Here is a 22030-nt window from a genome sequence, read left to right as displayed (position 1 = left end):
GTGTGGCTTTAATTTCGCTAAACAAACAACCAACCTCTCAGAATCCAACGCGGGACGAATGTGGTGTAGTCATAAAGCTTACATGCGTATATGTTGATAACCCCGGCGCCGCTCCCCCCCAAAAAACACTTCTATTAATGTCAGGCATGCCAATGACAGTAGTATTTTGCAGAACAGATGTAAAAAGGAAGTGTCAAGACGTATTAGAAACGATGTGGCTTGAGGGCCTCCCGTGCTCGTTAGTTTTCTGAGCAGTGAGTCTTCGAATCACGTCGGTGCTTCGGATGCGACACCTGCCCCCACTGCGCATGCGCAACCTCTGCAGGACCCTGCACTGAGGAGGGAGACGGATAAAATGGCTCTCGATAATTTAATTTTCGCTCAGTGCATTCTTTATTTTTTAGCCTTCCTGTTTGGGTTCATCGCCGTGGTGCCTCTGTCCGAAAATACGGAGGACTTCGGTGGCAAATGTTTGCTGTTCACTCGTGGGATGTGGCAGAATGAGAACATCACGGTATCGAAGCAGCGCTTCATCGTGGAGGAGTGGGGAGCACAGTCCTCCTGCAGCTTCATCGCTTTTGTCGGGATAGCCTCCCTCATATTGTCCGCAGTGCAGGCCTGGAGGCTGCTGTTCTTTTTGTGCAAAGGACATGACGAGTGAGTACTGGCCGTGCCCATGTTCTCATTTCAACATCGTCCACATCCAACGTCCCGATTGCATGCTACTTTGAGCATCACAAACAGAAACACAAAAGAATCTGTCTATCTGTCATGCTAGAAAAATGGAGGGAACACATACTGCCAGCCCACGCCTTTATAGGGCTCTAAGCATAACTTGATTTCATGTGTTGCAAATAATAATAATAATGATAATTTCATGGATTGCATGATGGTAGCTGGAGGACCCCAAAAAGCAGGAGGAGGGTGGACACAATGTATTGAACAAAAACAGGGAGTACACTGGAAAAAAACCTAACCGAAGTATACAACAAACAACATCCTGAAAACCACAAGGAACCAAAGTAACAAACAACAGAAACCTATGACAGAAGCAAAACATGACACACACAATGATCTGACCAAGACTGACAGAACCCAGGGAACTAAATACAAGCAAAGTGACGAGACAACGAGAAACACCTGGACAAGACACAAAGGGTTCCGCGAGCTGATTGGTTCAACACAAACGACTCCGATGACGAGAACAGGTGGAAACAAAAAGGGCACACGAGGGAACAAAAACAAATGTAATCTCAACAAATACATGACACATAATCAGTTTTTTGGTCTCTAATGGCTAGGAAACCCAAACAGCCACCAAGTTTGCTTATGCCTTAACTTGGCTGGGACTTATTGTTACAAGGACCAAGGCCCGCTGCAAATTGTGAAAAATTCGCAAGTGACATCCCCTAAAGGTTTATAACGGAGCAAGATGCCATAAGATGGCACAAAACAATTATTTTAAATTATTTTCAACACCTGAACTCACGTCAAAATGGTTCCTTGGCACAAAGTACAACTAAGTACTTTAGTGAAGCTCCTCAAATAACTCACACCTAGATGCCTGGTGGCACCAAAGTTCCATAAAAGTTTGCGATTATGTGAAATGGTGAATACTCCTCATACTCTGGCTTAATAACATGCATGTCAGGATAGTGGAAGACTCAAAATTTTCTATCGATATGTATGCGAGTGTGAATGGTTAGTTCTCTCTGTACTGTGCAACAGGCTCCAGTCCACCCAAGACCCTAATGAGGACAAGCGCTGTAAAATAAATAAATAAATGGGCGAATGGATAATAATTGCCCACCATTTTTTTCTGCAGCTCCATCTTCAATGCCTTCCTCAACCTGCTAATAAGCTCCTTGGTGGTGTTCACCGTCTTCCTGTCGAGCACCATGGTCAGCGTGGGATTCAATTTGTGGTGCGACTCTATCACCGAGGGTGGCACCATGCCCAGCAGGTCGGTGAATGACCCACCACATCTTTTTTTAAAAATCACAAACCACAAAATAAACAAACACAAAACGAAAGACGAAAGGCTATGTTTTGATCCAAGTTGGATTTCACGTAGGTCAGCCAGAGTTCCGAGCGCGCTTGGCTGATAATGTAAACCAACGCTGGTCACTCGTTGGTCAACCAGATTTATCATTGCGGTGTAAATGTAATGTTTGAGGATATGACTTCAAATGATGAAAAATAAACACACGTGCTAATGTTAACGAATGCTGAAATTATCACGTCGTTAATAAATAAATAAATAAATACCGAAATAAATAAATCCTTCTGACTTACTGAAAAGAAGCAGAGTTTTTTTTTTGTTTTCAAAATTGCATTCTGTCATTGCGGTGTGCATTTGAATTTGATTAATTGTTCAGGCTTATTTTCCAGGTCCCAAAAGTCACCACTAGACACGACACGTTAGTCATCCTGACATCTAGGTTGATACGTGCGCTACTGAGTGTTCTAGTTCTATGTTATTTTGTGACAGTAACGTGTCCTATTTTACGTAGCTGTGAAGATATGCAGGACACTGACCTAGAACTCGGCCTGGACAACTCTGCTTTCTATGACCAGTTTGCAATAGCTCAGGTCAGTTCCCCTGTCATCATCCCAAAGAGCCAACAAAAAACCTCTGTCACTCGTCATGAAAACACATTTCTGCCCCTCTTGCAGTTTGGCCTGTGGGCCGCGTGGCTCACTTGGCTTGCCATCGCCGTGCTGGCCTTTCTCAAGGTTTACCACAACTACAGACAAGAAGACCTGCTGGACAGCCTTATCCACGAGAAGGATCTGCTGCTCGGACGCTCCTCTCGCCGCAACTCGGACCTCAAAACCGGCCTCATCTAGAAAGCAGAAGATGCACACACACACGCACACAAACACACACTTACAGTTTCCTGCCATGAGACTCGCCAATGTTTGCCTCTGTTGACAATCAATATCAGTTGACTTTTGCTCCCGTTGTGCAGAGAGTGAATAGAAGGGTTTATCTTTGTCCTCTAGTTGATTGATTTCCCCCAAAGAAAATCCACAGGTTGTTGTTAATCCTTCTTGATGAGTCCATTCACCCACTCGTTTCTCTTTTAATCTGATCGTCGAGCTCGTACCAACGCCAGTCGTTGCAAATGCACTCTCCGTTTGAGACTCAGAAAAGGTGTTAAAGGCTTGGACACGTGGTCGGATCATGTCTTTGTAAAACCTTGTGCATGAGACCAAATGCATGGCAAAATAATATTACAATTGCTTTTAGATTTAAATGGATCATACCGTATATCTCGTTTTATATGCCAATCAATGAGACTCTTGTGTTATTCGAAATCCACACTTCATCCTGCATGCTGTGGCAAAAGTAATAAAACAGCATGCTTTTGTGATGTTCCCGCACTGAATGATAGTTATTAAAAAAATAATAATACAGTAATAACTGTACTTCTGCAGTCTGTCCCCAAATCCTTTTCGCAACTTGTGTCAAACCGTATCTCCGGCTACTCCCTACTATTTACTGTCAGCATTAAACAGTCATACTGTGTGCCATAAAAGAAGCGGAAAAATGACTGCATGTATCTTACAAGAAAGACGACCACCATTGGATGAGTTTTATTCCAAACAACTGAAATCATAGAAGAGAAGGAACCAAGAAAACCCTTCGTGAAGGCACTTCATACAAAGTGACCAAATGCGAAATGCTACCAAGCTAATGTGCGCACAAATGTCTTATTTTGGGATCTTTTTTTCAAGAATAACCCTTATTTGCTTCCATATAGTTACTATATATTCAATATTGCCTTGACATAATCCACTCTCCATAAAGTCCATGAAGAATTACTCATCATTGGTAAATACGGAGACATCTGTTATTGCTCATAACGAAAAGTACACCGTGTGTTGTGCTCCTATAAATTAAATGTGTATAGCGGTGTGAGTAATGCTTTGATAAAGGAGACTCACATAACTGATTCTATTTGTCGTTTGTGTATTGCCTCAAAATCACCAAACAAGTTGAACATGCTCCAACTGTAACTCACCCTGACATTGATCGGACACCACAAATGAAAACGGATTATTGCTTTTGGAATGAAATATAACCTATAGCCCAACGTCCACAATGAGAAACTTTATACAAAGTCTGATCAGATGTGCTTTCCAGATGGATTGTCAACCGGTCTTGCGATGAGACGGAAAGCAATGTCCTTCTCTTCCTCATTTCACCCGAATAACAGCTGCCAAATACACTTATAGGCCACATGAAAGGCACCTACACGAGCTAATGCGGTCCCATACAAGTACTGCATCTAAAAATGCAATTGTCGTGGCTACAATATTACAAAACACAACTCAAAAACAGTGTCAAAATTGAGCGTTATTGTCTTTATAAAGACGACATCACTGATGTAGCACTTGCACTGGATTGTGCGAGAGTGTTGTCACTTTGTGTCCAGTAAATTGAATATTATTTACCTTTATCAAAGGACAAGTATAAAGCAGAATTTCATGATATTTGTTACTGACACATTCAGTTTCATGTCATCTATACACAAATCATGTACTGTACAAAAATAAATACTTGCATCATACAATTATACAATCCGTACAATAGAGGGCAGCTGCGGAATCAAGTGTGGCAAGGAATATGTGAGCGTAAATGTGCAAAATTGAAGAATAGGAGCAACGAGCCGGAGCGACACCATTGAGGTGTTCATGCATACGTCACATACACACGAGCATCAGTGCGGGTATGAAAAGACATGTGAGCATTTATTCGATATCCTTGTTATCCAGCTTAAGGTCCATGTACTAGTAAGCGCTTTGACTTCACTAATAAGACCAGGCATGTCCAGCTCCAGTCCTGGAGGGCCACTGTCCTGCCTGTTTTCCATCTCTCCGGGCTGCAACACACCTGATTCAGGTGATCAGCTCATCAGCCAGCTCTGAAGCAGCATTAGAACGATCCTGATGATTTGAATCAGGTGTGTTGCTCCTGGGAAAGCTGGAAAACAGGCAGGACAGCGGCCCTTGAGGACCGATTTTGGACACCCCTGAATAAGACAAATAAACACACTCATAGAATGTCCGTATCTTATAGTAATTTGTTTCCACTAATGTGTGACATTTTTGCACAGTGGTAGAACAACTTTGACATCCTAGTATAACTACATACTTCTAGTGAGACAATACGATGGGTTATGTTGGTGCTACGGGTGGGTGCTATGGGAGACTACTATTACATAATACACGATTCCTGTTTGGCGTTGCTAGTACAGCACAGTAATTTAGTAAAAACGAGCACTAGCAGTGGAAAAAAAACATTACTAGTATTGGTGAATTGTCTTACTAGTGAGGCCCAATGGCTCAATCTTAGCGACTGGTGGAAATCCTGTGCGGCGTGTGGCGTAACTTGGAGGTAGGTTAGACCCGATGTTGGTAATTTCTCAGATGAATAAAGGCCGGCGGAACTACGAGAGGATGTACTGCGCCACTCTGGGAGTGGTCACAGCTGACTTCAATCATGGCCAAACAAAGCAGCTCCTTTAATTGCCTTCAAATGAAGTGCATTTGTTGCATATTGGATTCTTGGCATGAGCCACTTGGAGACCGCCCAAATGTCCCTGATCGCTCAGCCCCCCCCCCCCCACCCTCCCATAGGTGTGCCATCCAATGGGACGATTTAAAAAATGTAAAACAAATATTCAGCGGGTTTGCTCACTGTTGAGTGACTAATGGTTTAAATGTGTTGTGTTGGACCACATCTCCCTTGCGGTTTACTTAGACATGGTGTGAGCAGCCGTAAGATTTAAAAGAAATTGTATCTCCACCAGGCGCATCTCCGAGGCATTCCTTCTGCTGCACTGTCCCACCCAACATGGCAAAGACTGGTCTGCCAAATTGTCAAACAAGCGCATGGTGCAGATGCGTTGTCTTTGAATATTCAGCGTACTCATTCATGGACTTTAAGCTGGATATCAAATAAATCCAACAGCTTTGCACACGTGGGAGCTGGATGTCTCACCACAAAGGATGTCCCGTCCTGTGACTGGTTTCATAACTGCATGGTCAACCACATCCAACAACCCCAAACAAGCTGCTTCATGTGAAGCAGGTAAACAGCCAGAGTGGCCTCCAGCTGCTCGCACACTCGTTGTGGATGTCGCCGGCCTGTGCAGTACATGGCCACGCCCAGGAAGGACATCATCAGGAACAGGCAAGTGAACAGGAACAGGTGAGGGCGGGAAGGCGTCGTTTCATAGGCTACAAAGGCTACACGTGCACACACAGAGACACAGAGACACACACACACACACACAAAGAGACACACACACAAGATTCAATAAAGAAGACGATTTGGACAAAAATAAACACTCGTCCTTGTTGGCTCAAAACTAATTTGAATGTTAAGTGTCATTCAGGGCGGCCCGGTAGTCCAGTGGTTAGCACGTCGACTTCACAGTGCAGAGGTACCGGGTTCAATTCCAGCTCCGGCCTCTCTGTGTGGAGTTTGCATGTTCTCCCCGGGCCTGCGTGGGTTTTCTCCGGGTACTCCGGTTTCCTCCCACATTCCAAAAACATGCGTGGCAGGCTGATTGAACACTCTAAATTGTCCCTAGGTGTGAATGTGAGCGTGGATGGTTGTTCGTCTCTGTGTGCCCTGCGATTGGCTGGCAACCGATTCAGGGTGTCCCCCGCCTACTGCCCGAAGACAGCTGGGATAGGCTCCAGCACCCCCCGCGACCCTAGTGAGGATTAAGCGGTTCGGAAAATGGATGGATGGAAGTGTCATTCACACTGCAGCATTGTCACACACTCACTGTGATCGTGTTAGAAGGGGAATAAGACAAGTCACTCCCGCTCCACTACATGCCTGAAATAAGGAGCTGATCATTTTGTTGTATGTTTTGTGTGTCGTGATTCCTTATCCCTGATGTATTAGCCTGAATGTATCCCCCAGTGTTCTTGAAAAGTAATGAACAACGATGGTTCACTAGAAAATCAAACATAGCCCATGATGCATTGTGCTGGTATGGAAAAAATATATATTTTCAGTTTGTGGGATATTGTTTGATTTTCAGCACGAGAAACATTTATCAGGGTTGCCCCAAATATATGGATTATAAGAATCATATATGTAGAGCAATACGTCCCCCCACAGATAGACATAAAATACATTGTTTGGATTAACCTTCTCAGGGTCAGCGGTTATGACAGTGGACAGCGTATCATGTTATCAGGTAACAGGGTGCATGAAAGGGTTAATATTGTAATAAACTTATAAAAGAATATACAAACTATAATGCTCTTTAATTTCTTTGGTCAATGCTTTGCACAGAAGGCAAGCCAGCTGATCTGGTACATTGCAATTATGCAATAGCAATTTCTTACCTAGTGACGGCAGGAATAAGTGAATGATTCGATACCCAGCCCACCTGTGATGTTTGCTTAGTTCATCCAAATTTTAAAAAGCAAATAAATAAATAAAAATGCAATACTGCTGACACTTGCTCATGCATCAAGTGAGACTTACCACCTGTGTCATCACAGGAAGGAATGTCTGTGAAGCCGACAGAAAAGCAGCGTGTCAGGTGGAAGGAGGAAAAATTTGGGATGCTCTGCAGTTACAGCTGGCTGTTTAATCTCTGGAGATTTTGCTCTCCCGCCAGAGGAGACTTTTTTACATGGATAATTAACTGAGGAGAAAGTCTTTTGCTAGTGTCTATCAGATATCTATCTGTATTGAATTCATTTATTCATTTTGTCATAGCAGTAAGACAGTACAAAGTCCTATTATTTGGTGCAACCCGTGCACCTTCTATTGTAAATGGATGAACGGGGGAAGTTTGTATATGGCGAAATGGCAAATGGTATGTATCTGTAATCAAATACAGCGGAGCTGCTGCAATCCATTTTGGTGCACCTTTTTTCGGATTTAGAAAACATGATCCGGAATACATCTGTTCCATGATCCCATTTTGACCATCAATAAATCTTCCCTCCATCCATCCATCCATTTTCTAATCCGCTTATCCTCACAAGAGTCGTGGGGCATGCTGGAGCCTATCCCAGCTGTCTTGGGGCAGTAGGCGGGGTACACCCTGAACTGGTTACCAGACAATCGCAGGGCACATAAGACGAACAACCATCCGCGCACACCAAGGGAAAATTTAGAGTGTTCCGTTAACCTGCCATGCATGTTTTAAGAATGTGGGAGGAAACCTGAGTACCCGGAGAAAACCCACGTCTTGTATGATTATCATGCTTGACCGCCATTGAAATCAAGATGTTTATGCGACCTCTGAGGATTTCATTGAATTTAGAAATGTAGGATATAAGGTATGTGTTGACGTTATTGGACAGGCTGCAAAACGTTTTGATGTGAGTAAAACAGATACGCCAGATGGCAGCATAGTTTCTTTCAGTCACATTGTTGTCTTGTTCCCTCACCATGAACCGTAGTCTCGGGCTCCCGGAATCGAACCCTCCGCTTGCCTTTCTGGCTTTGGGGGGCTTCTGTGACTGACCCGTGAGTGGGGCTTGGCTTCTTGAGGATGGATGTGGGAATTCTTCCATTGACGAACTGAAAGTGCAATCGGAATGTTAAAGAAATTAAATGAAAAAAAAACATGCAGGCTAAATTGTTACTTTGACACGCTTTCCATGAGGCAGTTCAATATGCATGTAATACGGTGACAGAGAGTGGAAAGGAACTGTCTCCCTTCAGGACAAACAAGTGTGTGTGTCCTTGTACTCATGACATTGTGTGTGTGTGTGTGTGTGTTGTGCGTGCGTGCGCAGGTGGATCTGACTCTACCTTGTTTTCCGTTTTGTCTTCCTGCTGGTGGCAAAAGTCCTTTCTGTGGTGAACCTCCGAGTATTTCTCCGGATGTAACTGAGGAAAACCGTTGACGGTTTCCCTGATTGACTCGGCAGCAGCGAAGCGTTTGGAGAGCGCAGACACACGCTGACCCAGGGAGTCTTGCAACACAACCATAGTCACACATGACTACTTCCCAATATTGCATCACACTGCAGGCTGCTTCAAAGGCAAGTCAAACAACATTAAACATCCAAACTTTTTTTTTTCTGAGCATGTTGACTGTGTTCACACCAGCTACAGTGATACAATCTTCAATTAAAAAACAAACAAACCGTTCGCTGATACCAATAATTATTTTAGCGACTGCAGAATAATGTGTTCTATTGTCAAATGAGGTCACAATAATCTTCAGTTTGGTTGCCCCAACTTAAAGCTTGCCTCAGCTGAACACCGGGTATGTTTTGTAAGCATTGTCAACAATGAATGTTGAATGATTTGCATGCTGTATGTGAGGATTAATGTGATCAATTGATAACGCCACCTGCTCTTGTAGAGGTTGACTTGAACGAATGGAAATGTGGACCCAAAAGAATAAAAGGGCAGTCATGATTATTTTCCCGTATTTTTCTGGTATAGGGTAAAATGTCTGCAGGCTTGATTATTAAAAGCAGAAGCGTTCTTCATTGCATAATCAATTTATCATGTCAGGCATAAGCTTTCTTCTTTGCGAGCATAATTAATCAATCAATCACTCAATATCAATATAACATTAATAATAACATTGATGATAAGCGAATGTATGATAACTAAAAATAATCAACCTATCAAGGCTAAATCTCGACTGTTCATGTAGTTCTTGCAGCTCGGTGAAGAAAATTCAATGAACCTAACCTAATGCATGGTGTACCCAGAGTACAGTAAACCCAAACAATGTACACAACGAATGCCCTTTGTTTTATTTTGAAAAAAGAGATCCTCATATCCTATGGTTAGACGCCATATGTATGAGCGCACCTTTTATCTTGTTTTGTCATGTAGCTGAGTCGGCTGCCAAAGAATCTCAACAATGTCGGCAAACCCATTCAACGAGACAAGTATGACCTACCTGAATATTCCGTTTTGCCAATCTCGGCATATACTGTGGCCATGAGCTCCAGGCTTCTGGCAGTTATTGGGTGGTCGTTACCAAAGGCCCTCTGGTGGATTTTTGCAGCCTAAAGGGAGTCCAAATCAGAACTGAATGTGTCAAATATTGACAAAATAACAATTGAACCTTTCAGGGACAGCGGTTACTACAGTGGACAGTTTAGGTTTTCAGGTTATCATAAGTGGTGCATGAAAAAAGGGCAGTCACATACCTTTCCACTGTACTCTAGCGCAAGATGAGGTCTATAATGGGGTATTAAAAAAAAAAAAGAAGTAATTAATCACATGTAGCCTTGCCAAGGATTAAACATGTGCCACCCACAATATCAAGAGATAAAGTGGGTGGCACAGATACAGATAAAGAGATAAAGTCTTTGTGGACTAAAAGATGGTCACGTTGAAACCACACCCGCAATATCTGACACGTGTCTCAGATTTATAGAATGTAATTCTTCATGTCGTACTGTATTCAAAATGGCAAACCACAGTAGATCTCATTTCAATTTGATTTCATCTTTGCGGTTGAATAAAATGTTCCGAGTGTCTGAATATGACTTTTGAAATCTCTGTTCAATTTCAACTGCTGCCAAATGTGAAATATCGATCTGAAACAAACTCACTGGTTTGACTCGGCTTGTTTTCTGTTTTCAAAGAGAAAATTGAAAACCAAGACCGATGTGGGTCAACTGGATTGGCTCGTGTTAGTTGTCACGTGAACGTTATATCTGTTTCACAGTCCGAGGTGCAGCACTGAGACCAACCTCAAAATGCACCTGCTGGGATTAGATGCGGGTAGGTTGCTGCCTGGGGAGGAAGTGCAAAATGGATCTATTCTTGCCTGCAGGTTGTTTTACGGGCTTGTGCTTGTCACCCATCCTTTTGGTGTTCATCCAGGTGGACACGATGCAGAAAATATGCAGGTCAACCAGCCGTGTCTCCTCATATATGACCCGTCGCCGTCAATGCGCCGCACTCACACCCTGACGTCTTGCGTAATCATGTCGAGCAAGCTCTGTTTAGCGTGACAGAATGTCAGACTCGCTTTTCCAAAGCCACACTTCCCTTCAATTAGTAATGGCCGGGTGTCAAATTCCCGGCTTTTGAACGGCCCGTAGCGGACACCTGATCGAGGAACACCAAAAAAGACTTCCCTACGATATTGCTGAAAGAGTGATGGCGGCATTGATGCTTTAAGGCGGTATTCGTTCTAAGATAACTCATTTTATGATTGGAATTTTGCATGTCCAACTGTATTGCCACGCGAGGGCATTCCCTGAGGTACACAGCAGAAGTTGAACAACCGTTCCATTTCTACGACAGAAACACCGCAGCCAAACCTCTACGGCACCAGACCTCTCACCTCCTTAGCCCAAGCTCGGTCACCAAGTCCTCAAAAACAACAGACCGAGACACCAGGTCTTGTGTGGTATTCCTCCTACCGTCGTACAGTGCTGTGTTGGTGTTTTTTTTTACAGTTATGGCTTAAGTAAACTGTGCCTTATAAAGCTAAAAAACAACTATATATTTTTAAAGAATTCATTCAGTGGCAGCTATTTTCAGAGCATTCTTTACCTTACCACATGAACATTTTTGAAAAATATATCAATCACCTGGCATTGAATGCCTGGATTCTTAAATTTGTTTTTAGAATAATTGAAAAAATGGCCTTGAATGAGTTACAGTGAATGGAACAGTTGTGGTTGTTATTTCAAAAACAAATGATTTGCATGACAACCTCATAACTGCATCACAACCTCTGGTGGTTCAACAGCCATCAACAAACTATGTCCATCTGAACATTTAATGGCATCTTTATTCCTCAGTGGAAGTTTTACCTACTGTTTGCTCATGATGCAAAGCTGGGCCAGGCGCTCGAGGTTCTCTGCCTGGGATGCTTGCTCCGAGAGTTCCTCTTGGGTCGCGCATCCTGCGGAGCCCAGTGAAGGCTCCTCCCGGAGCCCTGTTTCACAAATACAGGGCATGGGATCACAATCAGACTGCCAACAAAACACTCAGGCTATCAAAGTCCTCTCGAGTAGTTATATGCAGGCTTTAAAATAAAGAAAAAAAATAGTATCGGAGTATCTGGTACTTCTGAGAACACAGAAAAGCAACAACTGAGAACTGGAGACAAGAGTGCAGAGATATGGGTCGAAGAGATCAGATAAGGGGATCAAACAACACACTCGCCACACCCACTAGAACGCTGTGACACACATCCGTGCAAGGTGAAACAACAAATAGAAAGTCTGTGGACACGCTTCACACATTAAGTAGGGGGTACATGAGTTTAATACGGTTAATGCCCATTTGAGAAAAGCGAGCTAGTGATCAATGGTATATTGAAGTATTCTGAAGCAAAGCGACACACAGCTTCGATTGAAAGTCATGAGGTCATATGACCGCCCAGATTTCCCCTCCACTTCGGGTACGATACACAGCGCTTGTTTCTGCAGCAAATGCAGAAGGAGGCAGACATGCAGAGCTGAGAGCAAGATATAATGAATGACGAGCGCACTGCTGATAGCAGCTCAACTCCCAGTAGGTAAACAAACACGGAGTCACGGCAAAGAGGGCCTTCGGTTGCCTTAAGAAGGTCAATTTTTTCACGTTAAAATAATTTTCACAATAATTCAGATGAAGCTATAGCTGGCAGGTATAGATTTCCTTCGTTTTTTTAATTTTTTATTATTGCAGTTGTTCTGGGTGTCTTTGGTGCATTTCTCAGATCAGAATTTAAATTTGGGAACACGGTAAGCTCTCAAAACAATTTGTACTCAACATGCAAAACATCACGGTTCCCTTGCAAAAGCCAGTTTCTTTCTCAAAATCCGAAGTGCATTGCTCAAAAGTAAATATTTGTGTTCACAGACCATGTGCGTGCCAACAGGGGAACATCATCTTTGTGTCGTTGTGTATGGATAGTACAAAGTGTACTCTGGAGGCTTGTTCTGCCGCTTCACTTGACAATTTCAGGACCGGTACTCCAAATTGAACGTTTGAATATCTGTGGTAGATTGATTGTTCGAGACTGGGCAAGATTCACATTTCACTTTTATTTGGTTGCAGCGTAATTTGTTGACAAACCATCTCATTGTGGTACGGAAAGGAAAAGACGGCACTGCATAGCACAAAGATAATATGGATTTAAAAAAAAAATAGAGATGCAAACATCGGGCAATTGCCTTATATAAGGGAAAATTGTACATGCAACACGATAGGAATTACAGTGTCATCTTCTTACGGTCTTTGGCCACAAGTTCTCATTCGCATGACAATTATTTCTCCTTCGAGGCAGGGAGGAGTAAGTGCTTATCTTCACTTGCAATGAGCTATTTCTGGAAAGCCGCTGATGATTGGGTGATCTCAAGCTTCACATATTTCCCTTTATTAGAAAAAGTCAAGATTCACCTGAGGAATAAAAGTCTCATCACCGCGGGCGGGACATGATTATTCCTACTAGTTGTAGTGATAGTATCCTTATTCTTTTATTTCCTCATAGTAGCTATTTTTATATTGTGAAATATTAATGTTTATGGATGTACTGTATATAAAGAGTGTTATGTTGTGATTTTAGTTTGATTGACGGCAAGTCTTATCTGCAACAGCCAAAATAATGTGAGGTATGCAGGCTAAAGGCTTCTTTATACTCGTGCGAGCAAAAAAAATGTGCACATGTGACAAAATGACGTGGGACAGAACAAGTAGATGACAAAAATTCAAAAGAACTGAGAAAAACTGGAACATTACCGTCAATGGTTGGAGGCTACATCATTATCACGAGGCATATGACGTCCAGTCCAATTCAAATTTAAGCGAGCAAATATACTTCATTCCCTTTGAAAGTGTCAAAACATTTTTCCAACCTGAATTTTGACCACAAGATTCAAATGACTTTTGGGAACCGTGTTATGTTGTTGCATAAGAATACCTGTACTATTAACAGGGCAGTTAGGTTGGATATTATTCATCATAAAATAAATGTTCATACTCTGTAGCAGCAAACCAGACGAACAAAAAAAAGACCCCCCCCCCAAAAAAAACATCCATTGCAAGTTAAATGATTTTGTGAGTTGATTGCATTTGACTTCAGATACTTTTCTCCGATCTCAAAGCAGATATAGTGAAGTATACCGATTTTTGGTGACAATAAATGCGTCTCTATCCCGAGAGCTCAAAAACACATTGTCATATTGAACTTGCCTGTGCTCCCGTGTAGAGCCGTGAGCTCGATCAACGCCACCTCGTAGAACATTTTTTCAGCTTGAATGAACTGGAGGGCCTTCCCATCTGTTTATATGGGTAAAGGATCACTCAGTTGTCCAGTGGGATGAGTCAGTTGTTGAAGTTAAAAACAGCCCTGTTGCTCAGCTCAGCTCTGTTTCTTGTGTCGTTCCCCCCCTGCGCTCATCACGAGAATGACCTCTACCGGCTGACAACACTACAGGTTGTTGATGAGTTCTGGATTTCAATCAATGTTACCGTATCATGACAAATGGAACACCTGAAATGCATTTTTAAACCGAGTATGCGGAGTCCTGTCATTATTTCACAAAGTACTACATCGCGTTTGAATGTTGGCCTTGTTTGGCCAGACGCCAGTTATTTCTGAGTACTGTTGTCATCAAAAGCCTCTATTAAAAGCACCTTCAAAAATAGGGTCTTCTTACGTTGTCAGAAAGACTCCATTGTACTGGGCCCTCTGTGAAATGACACCAGTGATAATTGTCAGGTGAATTTAAAGACCACGTGCTTAAAAATAAACACTGCCCCTACTGTCTAAATGACCTACTTCAACCACATCCCTCACGTGCAAAAATAATTGCTCGGTGTTCACCGGCCATGTGACTTTCCATTCCTCATAAATAGTTACATCCAGAAGTATTTGGACTTTGAGCAGAGGGGGAATACATTTGATAAGTGGTGGTAGACTGTTTGGGGGTAGGGTGAGGGTTGCGGCCATCATTGAAGGTCGGAGCACTTCCTGTGCCCGCTATATTTAGCCTGAGTGGATCACAACAATGGAAGCAAGAAGAACTGCACACAACTTAAGCGCTGTGCTATCACTGAGCACTTACACTAACAATGGCACCTTCGTTTAACATTGTGCACCATATATATTTTTTTTCATTTGTTTCTATAGAACAAACGTTCCCAATCTTTATTGAGCCGAGGCACATCGTTTACGTGAGCTCATGGCACCTTGCCAAAGGAAAATGATGCACTTATCTCACTTTACTAAGAAATTTCCTGAAATCATGATACTCATTACTGTATACTGAATACTGAAGGCCTGTTTAGTTTCACACAAAGCTATGCAGTTATATGAATGGCAACAGGTGGCTACACAGGTCAATTTTACCTTCTGCCATCTGGTGAAAGCCCATTTAATTGTTCCGTCTGTCACTATAGGTTGCTGGCAAAGATAGATGTAAAAAGATAATTAGTTGCTAATTTTTTTGGACCACTTAAGTGAAAGTGGATAATTCACTGGGTATCACTGCAAGAGACTCGAAGAGATGTAATTATACTGTGTGTTGGCCCCTCCCTCTGCCTCATCACACCATAATTATAGGAAATACTGAACACTGGTTTTATCTGATGTCCTTCTTCATTGCCACATGCTTTCCAGGAACCGTATCAGGAAACACTCATCAACCAAAACAGCTTCTGGCTGGGACAAAGGTCCCTGCACTGATAACCAAACAGTAGGCCTACATTAACCGGTTAATGTGCCTTCACTGTTGAGTGTATACCAGCAAATGTGGCTCAAATCTTTAATGTGAAAATTCAGCTTTTGCGCAAGTGAGAAGAGACAGTCAATACCGTTTCTGTGCTTCATCATTACTTTGACCTTGTTTTGCAGAGGGCCACTGGAAAAACAACAATCAAAAACAATGCCGAGGAAAACTATCATCAACTCTTTCAGGTTCCACGATTCTTTATCATTTTTTTTTTGTGGTTACGCAAGGCCACTAAATATTCAACAATTTAACACATGGACATTAATATTGATGCCGTAATGTAGTAATGTACTGTAGGGCAGAGGATGTAACCCTGTCCAACTAGATAAGTGGATAATGTTTCATGCTGCTGGGGTCCTGCTGATTGCTTGAGCTGAAGCGACACTGAACAAACGACGCCATTTAAACAATGGTTAGTGAGGGGTAGCCACTGTTTCATGTAGCAGGCCAGTTAAGAGTCGCAGTGTCTCAGTGACAGGGGAGAGGAAAATATAAACCGACACCAAACACCTTCTGTTATCCCTATGCTGTATAACGTTGAGCTTTATGGAGGCTGTTAAGTGGCAATGGGCAAGCTAGTCAAGTGCAGATAGCCGACAAGTTAATTAGTTCACTTTGCCGCTCTGTTGTGCCAAGATAAGAGCCTACAAATCCTCTTACCACTAATGCGTGAGCTTTAGACAAACACCGTATCATTGCAGGACAAAGGTACCGTTATGAACCTGTCAACAGATATTGACTCCCTCTCCTTACAACCCTTCCATTTGTATTGAATTCTGTACATGATCTATGTCCGCTCGAGGGCTAGTAAACGTAAGAGAGCTAAATTGAACAGGATACAGTTCTTTTCAGTGATGAACAGTTCTGCAATCTGAAAAGCACAGAAGAACAATCGAGGGTTAAAAACATTGGACGATGTCATGAGTTGTCAAACAAGTGATTTGTTATCGCCTCGAAGCATCCTCGGTCTGCTCATCATCACGTTACCGTTCACGTTCGTCTGGAGTGGACTATGTTTTGACATCTGGGACATTCCTTCATGGACTTATCAGCAAAAGAAAAATCCCTCGCAGGCCTTGTGAATCCCATACAATGGCAAGAATTGGTATCTCTTTAACAATAGCGAGTTTCTTTTAAGCTCTAAGGGTGCTCTTTAAATCAGCACACGTTCAATGCAGACGCACACATTTACCAGGCGTCAGATTTGGGTGATGCACGTGGGGAATATGCAAACAAAAGCAATTTATGGGACAACAACAATGTGAAGCTTGTTCACCTGGTGAAGGCAGATGGGCAGAGAGGTGAAACTCTGCACGTGGGTCAGTCCAAGCAGGCAGCTTAGAAAGCAATGCAGGGCGGCCTGGTACTCCCCCTGCTGCTGGAGCTGCTGTCCCAGCTCAAACAGGCCCTCCCTCCCCACACTCAGCATCCCCAGTCCCAGCCGGAGCCGGCACTGCCTCCCATCAGAGCACTCCAAGATGCCCAGGACAAATCAGCACTTCAGCCCTTGCATCAGCAACTGACGACGCACACTAACTCGCTATCCGTCCCCGAATGTCCCGTCGAGGACAAGTAAGAAGGAGCAGGCTGAGGGAGCTCCGGCAACTCACACTGATCACATTCATCCCCTTCCCTCTTCCCAGGCTGCACCAGGAAAGGAGGACAGAGGAAGTGGAGAGTATTTGCTGGTCGAGTGGCGGAGCTCTGGACCAATCACAGCGGTGTATTTTTCAGACGCTTTTTCCTCCCCCCCATCAAAGGAGAAAGTACAATGTTGTGATGTTGACATAAAATCTGTCTCAGCCCTTCCACGTTAAGATTAAAAAAAGTTGTCCTTTTACTTGATATTTTAACAATCAAGCCTATATGGGCATGTTTAAAACAAAAGAACTTTTTACTTCCACCATTCTGCTTTCACGGTGGGAAGAGGACTTGCCACAAGCTAAGGGAGAGTGAAAGCTGTGTGTGTGAGTGTGTGTGTTTTACATGAAAATGCCAGAGGGACATTTTCCATCCAGCAAGCCAACAGATGTAAGCACAGGGCCACTGAGATCTGCGTCAGCGAGAGCGAAAGAAAGAGAAAGAGCTCATCACTGTTCAAACAGACACAACAAATATTTATCCTTCAGGCGTGCACTCTAAAAGTATTTGCATGCAACCCACGGCACTCTGCCAACTAACAACGCCTGCGAGAAAAGTGCAGAGAGTGACGGGTGTACACTTCACACTAGCATGCAGCCTGGGTTAAATGACTGGGATAAGAGAAAGCAAATGAGCAAAGTCAGGGTTCATGAGTTTCTAGTGCAGTGAGCTAGCTAGGGATTTTAATGGTGGTGAATGCAAAGTGGATGAAGATTAGAAGCATTTTGCATCTGATGGCAGGTCAGACAGGAACTGAACAGTGTGGGTGGTCTAAACGATTTCCAGCACTTAAGATTATACAGTCCTATCAGAGGTGGACAACACAGACGGGTGCATGTTCTTACGTCAGTGAGCATGTCACGTAGCATGAGGCTGACACTCGGATGGAGGGGAGGCTTCTTGGCATCAGACAGTGTGGTCACCTCCTAATGGACCGATAACGAGAGGCATTTCCTCATTACAAGGCGGTCAAGCGGAACACATTGCATCACACACCAACTGACAGTATGGATTTGAAGATCAGGCAGTAGATAATTGACATCACATAAGTGGATGAATTTCATGGCTAGTGGTGTTTTGTTATGTAGGGAGCAAGTGCTTGTTTTAACCCTTTCATGCACCCTGTAACGTGATAGGCTGTCCACTGTAGTAACCGCTGTACATGAAAGGGTTAACGACAAAATAGTTTAAGCCATCTTACGATCGAATAGTTAAGGTTTTCATGCGCGATGGTCAACTGGTTACCGCGTTGGCCTCACAGTGCAGAGGTCATGAGCTTGAACCCGGGCTCTGGCATTCACGTGTAGAGTTTGCCGATGCCTGCGTGGGTTTTCTCCGGGTACTCCGGTTTCCTCCCACATTCCAAAATCATGCACGCCACGTTGACGGAACACTCTAAATTGATTGGGAGTGCGAATGGATGTTTGTCTACGTGTGTTTGTCAAAGACAGCTGGAATAGGCTCCAGCATGCCCGCGACCCTTGTGAGCGGATTGAAAAAATGGATGGATGGATAAAATGTCTTCAATCAAGCATGCAAAACTGACATGCAAGAAAACTTTGTATTTCAATTAGTTTGAAAACCAAGCGAGATAAAGCAGTTGATTTTTGTTTGGTTCCCCCATGAACGCCCCCCCCCCTGCCCCCACCCCATATATAGATAGATAGGTAGCGAGCTACCTTGCCAGAGAGATAGATAGGTAAATACATAGATAGAAAGATAGCGAGCTAGCTAGCTAGCCAAATAGATCGATCGATCGATCGATAGATAGATAATGTTGAATTGCACACAGTAAGCATTGAAATGACTTTATATCCTTGTTTAGTTCTCTGAAGAATAGACCCAGTTCTTTGACTTTAATACCTCTACCTTGTGGCCAGGGCATTTACATTGGTGTCGTATTCTGGCAGTTTAATAGGCCTGGACCTGACACCCCCAGCTACTGGAAGGCATTTTATGACCTCCATGTAATCAGCAGTAAATGCTGCAACCATCTGTCTCTTTTTACTCAATTATCTGACCCACTGACTTTACTGATAAACACTGGCCAAGTCAGCAGCACAGCCACAAAGATCCCAGCTAAAGTTATCACATCATTATAGACACTTTTTTTGGGAGGGGGTTGGGGTTATCTCATTCTCATTTCAGCAGAAGTAACTTTGATCAGTCATTTTTGAGCTGAAAATCAGACTGGAGAATGAATCACCAGAAAGTCAAGAGGTTCCATTGTATGAGAGTCACATTTACAGCACACTAAGCAATGCATGGCAGAGTCAGCACTTAATTGCTCAAGTGCTGACTTTCAAACAGGCTGTTTAACTTGGCTTGCATTGGATTCATCACCGTCACAGTCAGGTAAAAGCAAATCATGAATTGCCGGTTAAACCAAATGCTTCGACATCTCTACCTCTGCTGGGTTCATACATTTTTGCTCCACTCTTACTCCCCCAAGTGGAGACCTTCTAAAACTGTGCAACCCATTCTCATGAGGTGTCTTTTTCCTCCTGTACAAATAATAATATTAACATTCATCATCATCAAAGCTAATTTAGAAATTAATGACAAAATGATGCTAAACTTTGATATTTTTAACTCGTTGTATTAAGACAGATTAAAATAGATTGCAATGTCCTTCAACTGATGCAATAGAAAACAATTGAAAGATTCTGGTATGATTACACGGGTAGATAGGATAGTCACTGGAAGGGGAGAGGTCCAAGCTCATTGAACTTTTTATTTACAGTCAACACGAACCTGTGGACAATTTCATCATGGGGAATAAACAGCCAGGGCCATGTCCTTCACCAGTGAAATAGATCAGCCCCTCTGAGCAGGAAACAACACTAATAAAACATTCTGGCACGTGGGTATAAAACCCCAAATAGCAGGTGCACACCTCCACAATACTCACAAAAGAGCGCTGGTTCAAGCCATGATTTAACCGGTGTTAATCAGTTGGAAATACAGTCAGAATGTGTTTGTGACATGTATGTGTAATGATGGGATGAATACTTGAATTTATGTTTTCATGAAAGTGAGGAGTTGAATGTTTTTGGAATGGGCACTGTACAAAAAGAGCGGATTTTTTTTAAAAAAAAATTGGAATGTAGAAAAAAAAACCCATGATATTTTTTCTGAATAAGGAAAGTAATTATTTTACATGCACATTGAAATCTGAATCAAAAAACATCACAAATGTACTGTGGCATATTTGAATTTACGTATAGAAGCACTTAAAAATGCAATTATCCCTGACGGCGCACATTTTGGAATTGGACTCACATTCGAAGTAGTAATACACCTGAAGAGTTGCACAAAACTTCTGTGGCGTAATTGTAATTTATCATGTCACACGAGATGACTCCATAAATTGTACCCGATACCAGTCCCCCCCCCCCCCCCCCCCAAAATAGGCTATTTGGCTATGGGATGGGAGCACGCTCTGCACACTGAACACACACCCTCTCAGAGCAACGTTCTAAACCGCGCCCGTGATCAATTACGCACCTCTCCCATTCTCTCAGCTCGCACGGTCACGGTTGGCGCGCACAACGCACACACTATATTTCCACACTCATTCCTTCATTTCCACCCCACTTTAATTGACAAACAGGATGCTAGACTATTCCCACTTCCATTACAATTTCAGCAGTGCGACCGAGGATGCGCACTCAGTTGTTGTACGATAATTTGATGCAGTCATTGAAACACATTCACTCACACCGTTTGTTTTTCTACTCGTGCCCTGCGATTGGCTGGCGACCAGTTCAGGATGTTGTCACCTCCTCGAGGGCCCCTATCCTGCATGTTTTTAGATGTTTCCCCTCTGCCAATGCACCTGCCTCAAATGATTAGGATTGTTATCAGGTCTCACGGAGTTTGCTGATAATCATTTCAATCAGATGTGCCGGAGAAGCGAAATGTGCAGGAGAGCTGCTTTCGAGGACTGCAGTTTGAAACGCGCGCATTACAAATTGAAAAATAAATCAAGTCAAGTACAACTTTATTGTCAAATGAAACCTCTCCATTGTAAGGCTTCAAACGGGATGTTCTTGGAGGGAAGTGATCGCTGATCTTGGAGCATAAGGTTGCAACCAAACCAATATTTGCAAACTGTATATAATTAAAATCCAAACAAATCTAATATAATAAGAGTGTTCTTGTTATTCTGCTGTATTTGCATTATGCCAGAGTGATTTTGATAAGGAAACCAAAACCACTTTAACGTGATATTGACTCGCATCTGAATAATCCATTCTATGACTACATTTGCCCCGAAACAAAGAATGGATTAAAATGACATTTTAAAACAGGTGCTTGTATGGGAAATGGTTCACTTTTTTTTCCTCACAAAAATAACCATCATGATGTACGTGCTAGTTTTGACCATCGTCTATTTGTCATTTCAACAAGGCTACTCTCCTTTGTGCAAATCATGCTGTTTTAAAAATTGTGTTCTGACTGTTCCCATCTGGTTCTGGCCATAAAGCATGAGGGAATGACATAGCCCTCTCGGGGGAAATCTATAGTTTGTTTGGCGGGAAACGGGAGGTGTAAACAAACGGAAGGCAGCGAAGAATTTATGACTTTCTGATACAGACCTCTGTGTGGTAGGGACAGTCGCTACTACTCAGTCATAGCTCATTGTGACAGGCTGCAAAAAGACGAAGGAATTCATAGAAAGTAAACT

The 22030-nt window shown here is 42.9% G+C and overlaps 2 protein-coding genes across 3 annotated transcripts; one reads left to right on the top strand and one right to left on the bottom strand.

The window, feature by feature from the left end:
* Positions 1-335: 335 nt before the first annotated feature.
* tmem179ab (transmembrane protein 179a, genome duplicate B) lies at positions 336-3959 on the top strand. The gene is made up of 4 exons (XM_086127036.1): positions 336-657; positions 1826-1963; positions 2514-2592; positions 2677-3959. Exons 1-4 carry the CDS (start codon positions 356-358, stop codon positions 2848-2850), a joined length of 693 nt encoding a protein of 230 aa, XP_085983162.1. The 5' UTR covers positions 336-355; the 3' UTR covers positions 2851-3959.
* Positions 3585-17354, bottom strand: c13h14orf180 (chromosome 13 C14orf180 homolog). 2 transcript variants are annotated; one of them, XM_086127034.1, is made up of 9 exons: positions 16976-17354; positions 16540-16570; positions 14159-14245; positions 11795-11915; positions 10168-10198; positions 9915-10023; positions 8804-8967; positions 8437-8569; positions 3585-6258 (listed from the first exon to the last, which is right to left on the bottom strand). In XM_086127034.1, exons 1-9 carry the CDS (start codon positions 17126-17128, stop codon positions 6041-6043), a joined length of 1047 nt encoding a protein of 348 aa, XP_085983160.1. In that variant the 5' UTR covers positions 17129-17354; the 3' UTR covers positions 3585-6040. The 2 variants fall into 2 exon arrangements, with proteins under 2 accessions (XP_085983160.1, XP_085983161.1); XM_086127035.1 differs by lacking the exons at positions 16540-16570; positions 16976-17354 and adding an exon at positions 15318-15942.
* Positions 17355-22030: the final 4676 nt, after the last annotated feature.

This window comes from Hippocampus guttulatus, chromosome 13 (assembly GCF_054856545.1).
Source record: "Hippocampus guttulatus isolate MCC_2025c chromosome 13, RoL_Hgut_1.0, whole genome shotgun sequence".
In the NCBI taxonomy this organism is placed as follows: domain Eukaryota; kingdom Metazoa; phylum Chordata; class Actinopteri; order Syngnathiformes; family Syngnathidae; genus Hippocampus; species Hippocampus guttulatus.
Note: the sequence above shows the minus strand (reverse complement) of the source record. Positions and strands in the feature narration are given on the sequence as shown.

Excerpts from the sequence above, each read along its gene's own strand:
- tmem179ab (XM_086127036.1), top strand. The coding sequence starts at position 356 with ATGGCTCTCGATAATTTAATTTTCGCTCAGTGCATTCTTTATTTTTTA. Across the intron at positions 658-1,825 it reads TTGTGCAAAGGACATGACGA|CTCCATCTTCAATGCCTTCC; the intron begins GTGAGTACTGGC and ends TTTTTTCTGCAG. Across the intron at positions 2,593-2,676 it reads ACCAGTTTGCAATAGCTCAG|TTTGGCCTGTGGGCCGCGTG; the intron begins GTCAGTTCCCCT and ends CCCCTCTTGCAG.
- c13h14orf180 (XM_086127034.1), bottom strand. The coding sequence starts at position 17,128 with ATGCTGAGTGTGGGGAGGGAGGGCCTGTTTGAGCTGGGACAGCAGCTC. Across the intron at positions 11,916-14,158 it reads GGCTCTACACGGGAGCACAG|GGCTCCGGGAGGAGCCTTCA; the intron begins GCAAGTTCAATA and ends TTTGTGAAACAG. Across the intron at positions 10,199-11,794 it reads CTTTGCATCATGAGCAAACA|ACCTCATCTTGCGCTAGAGT; the intron begins GTAGGTAAAACT and ends ACCCCATTATAG.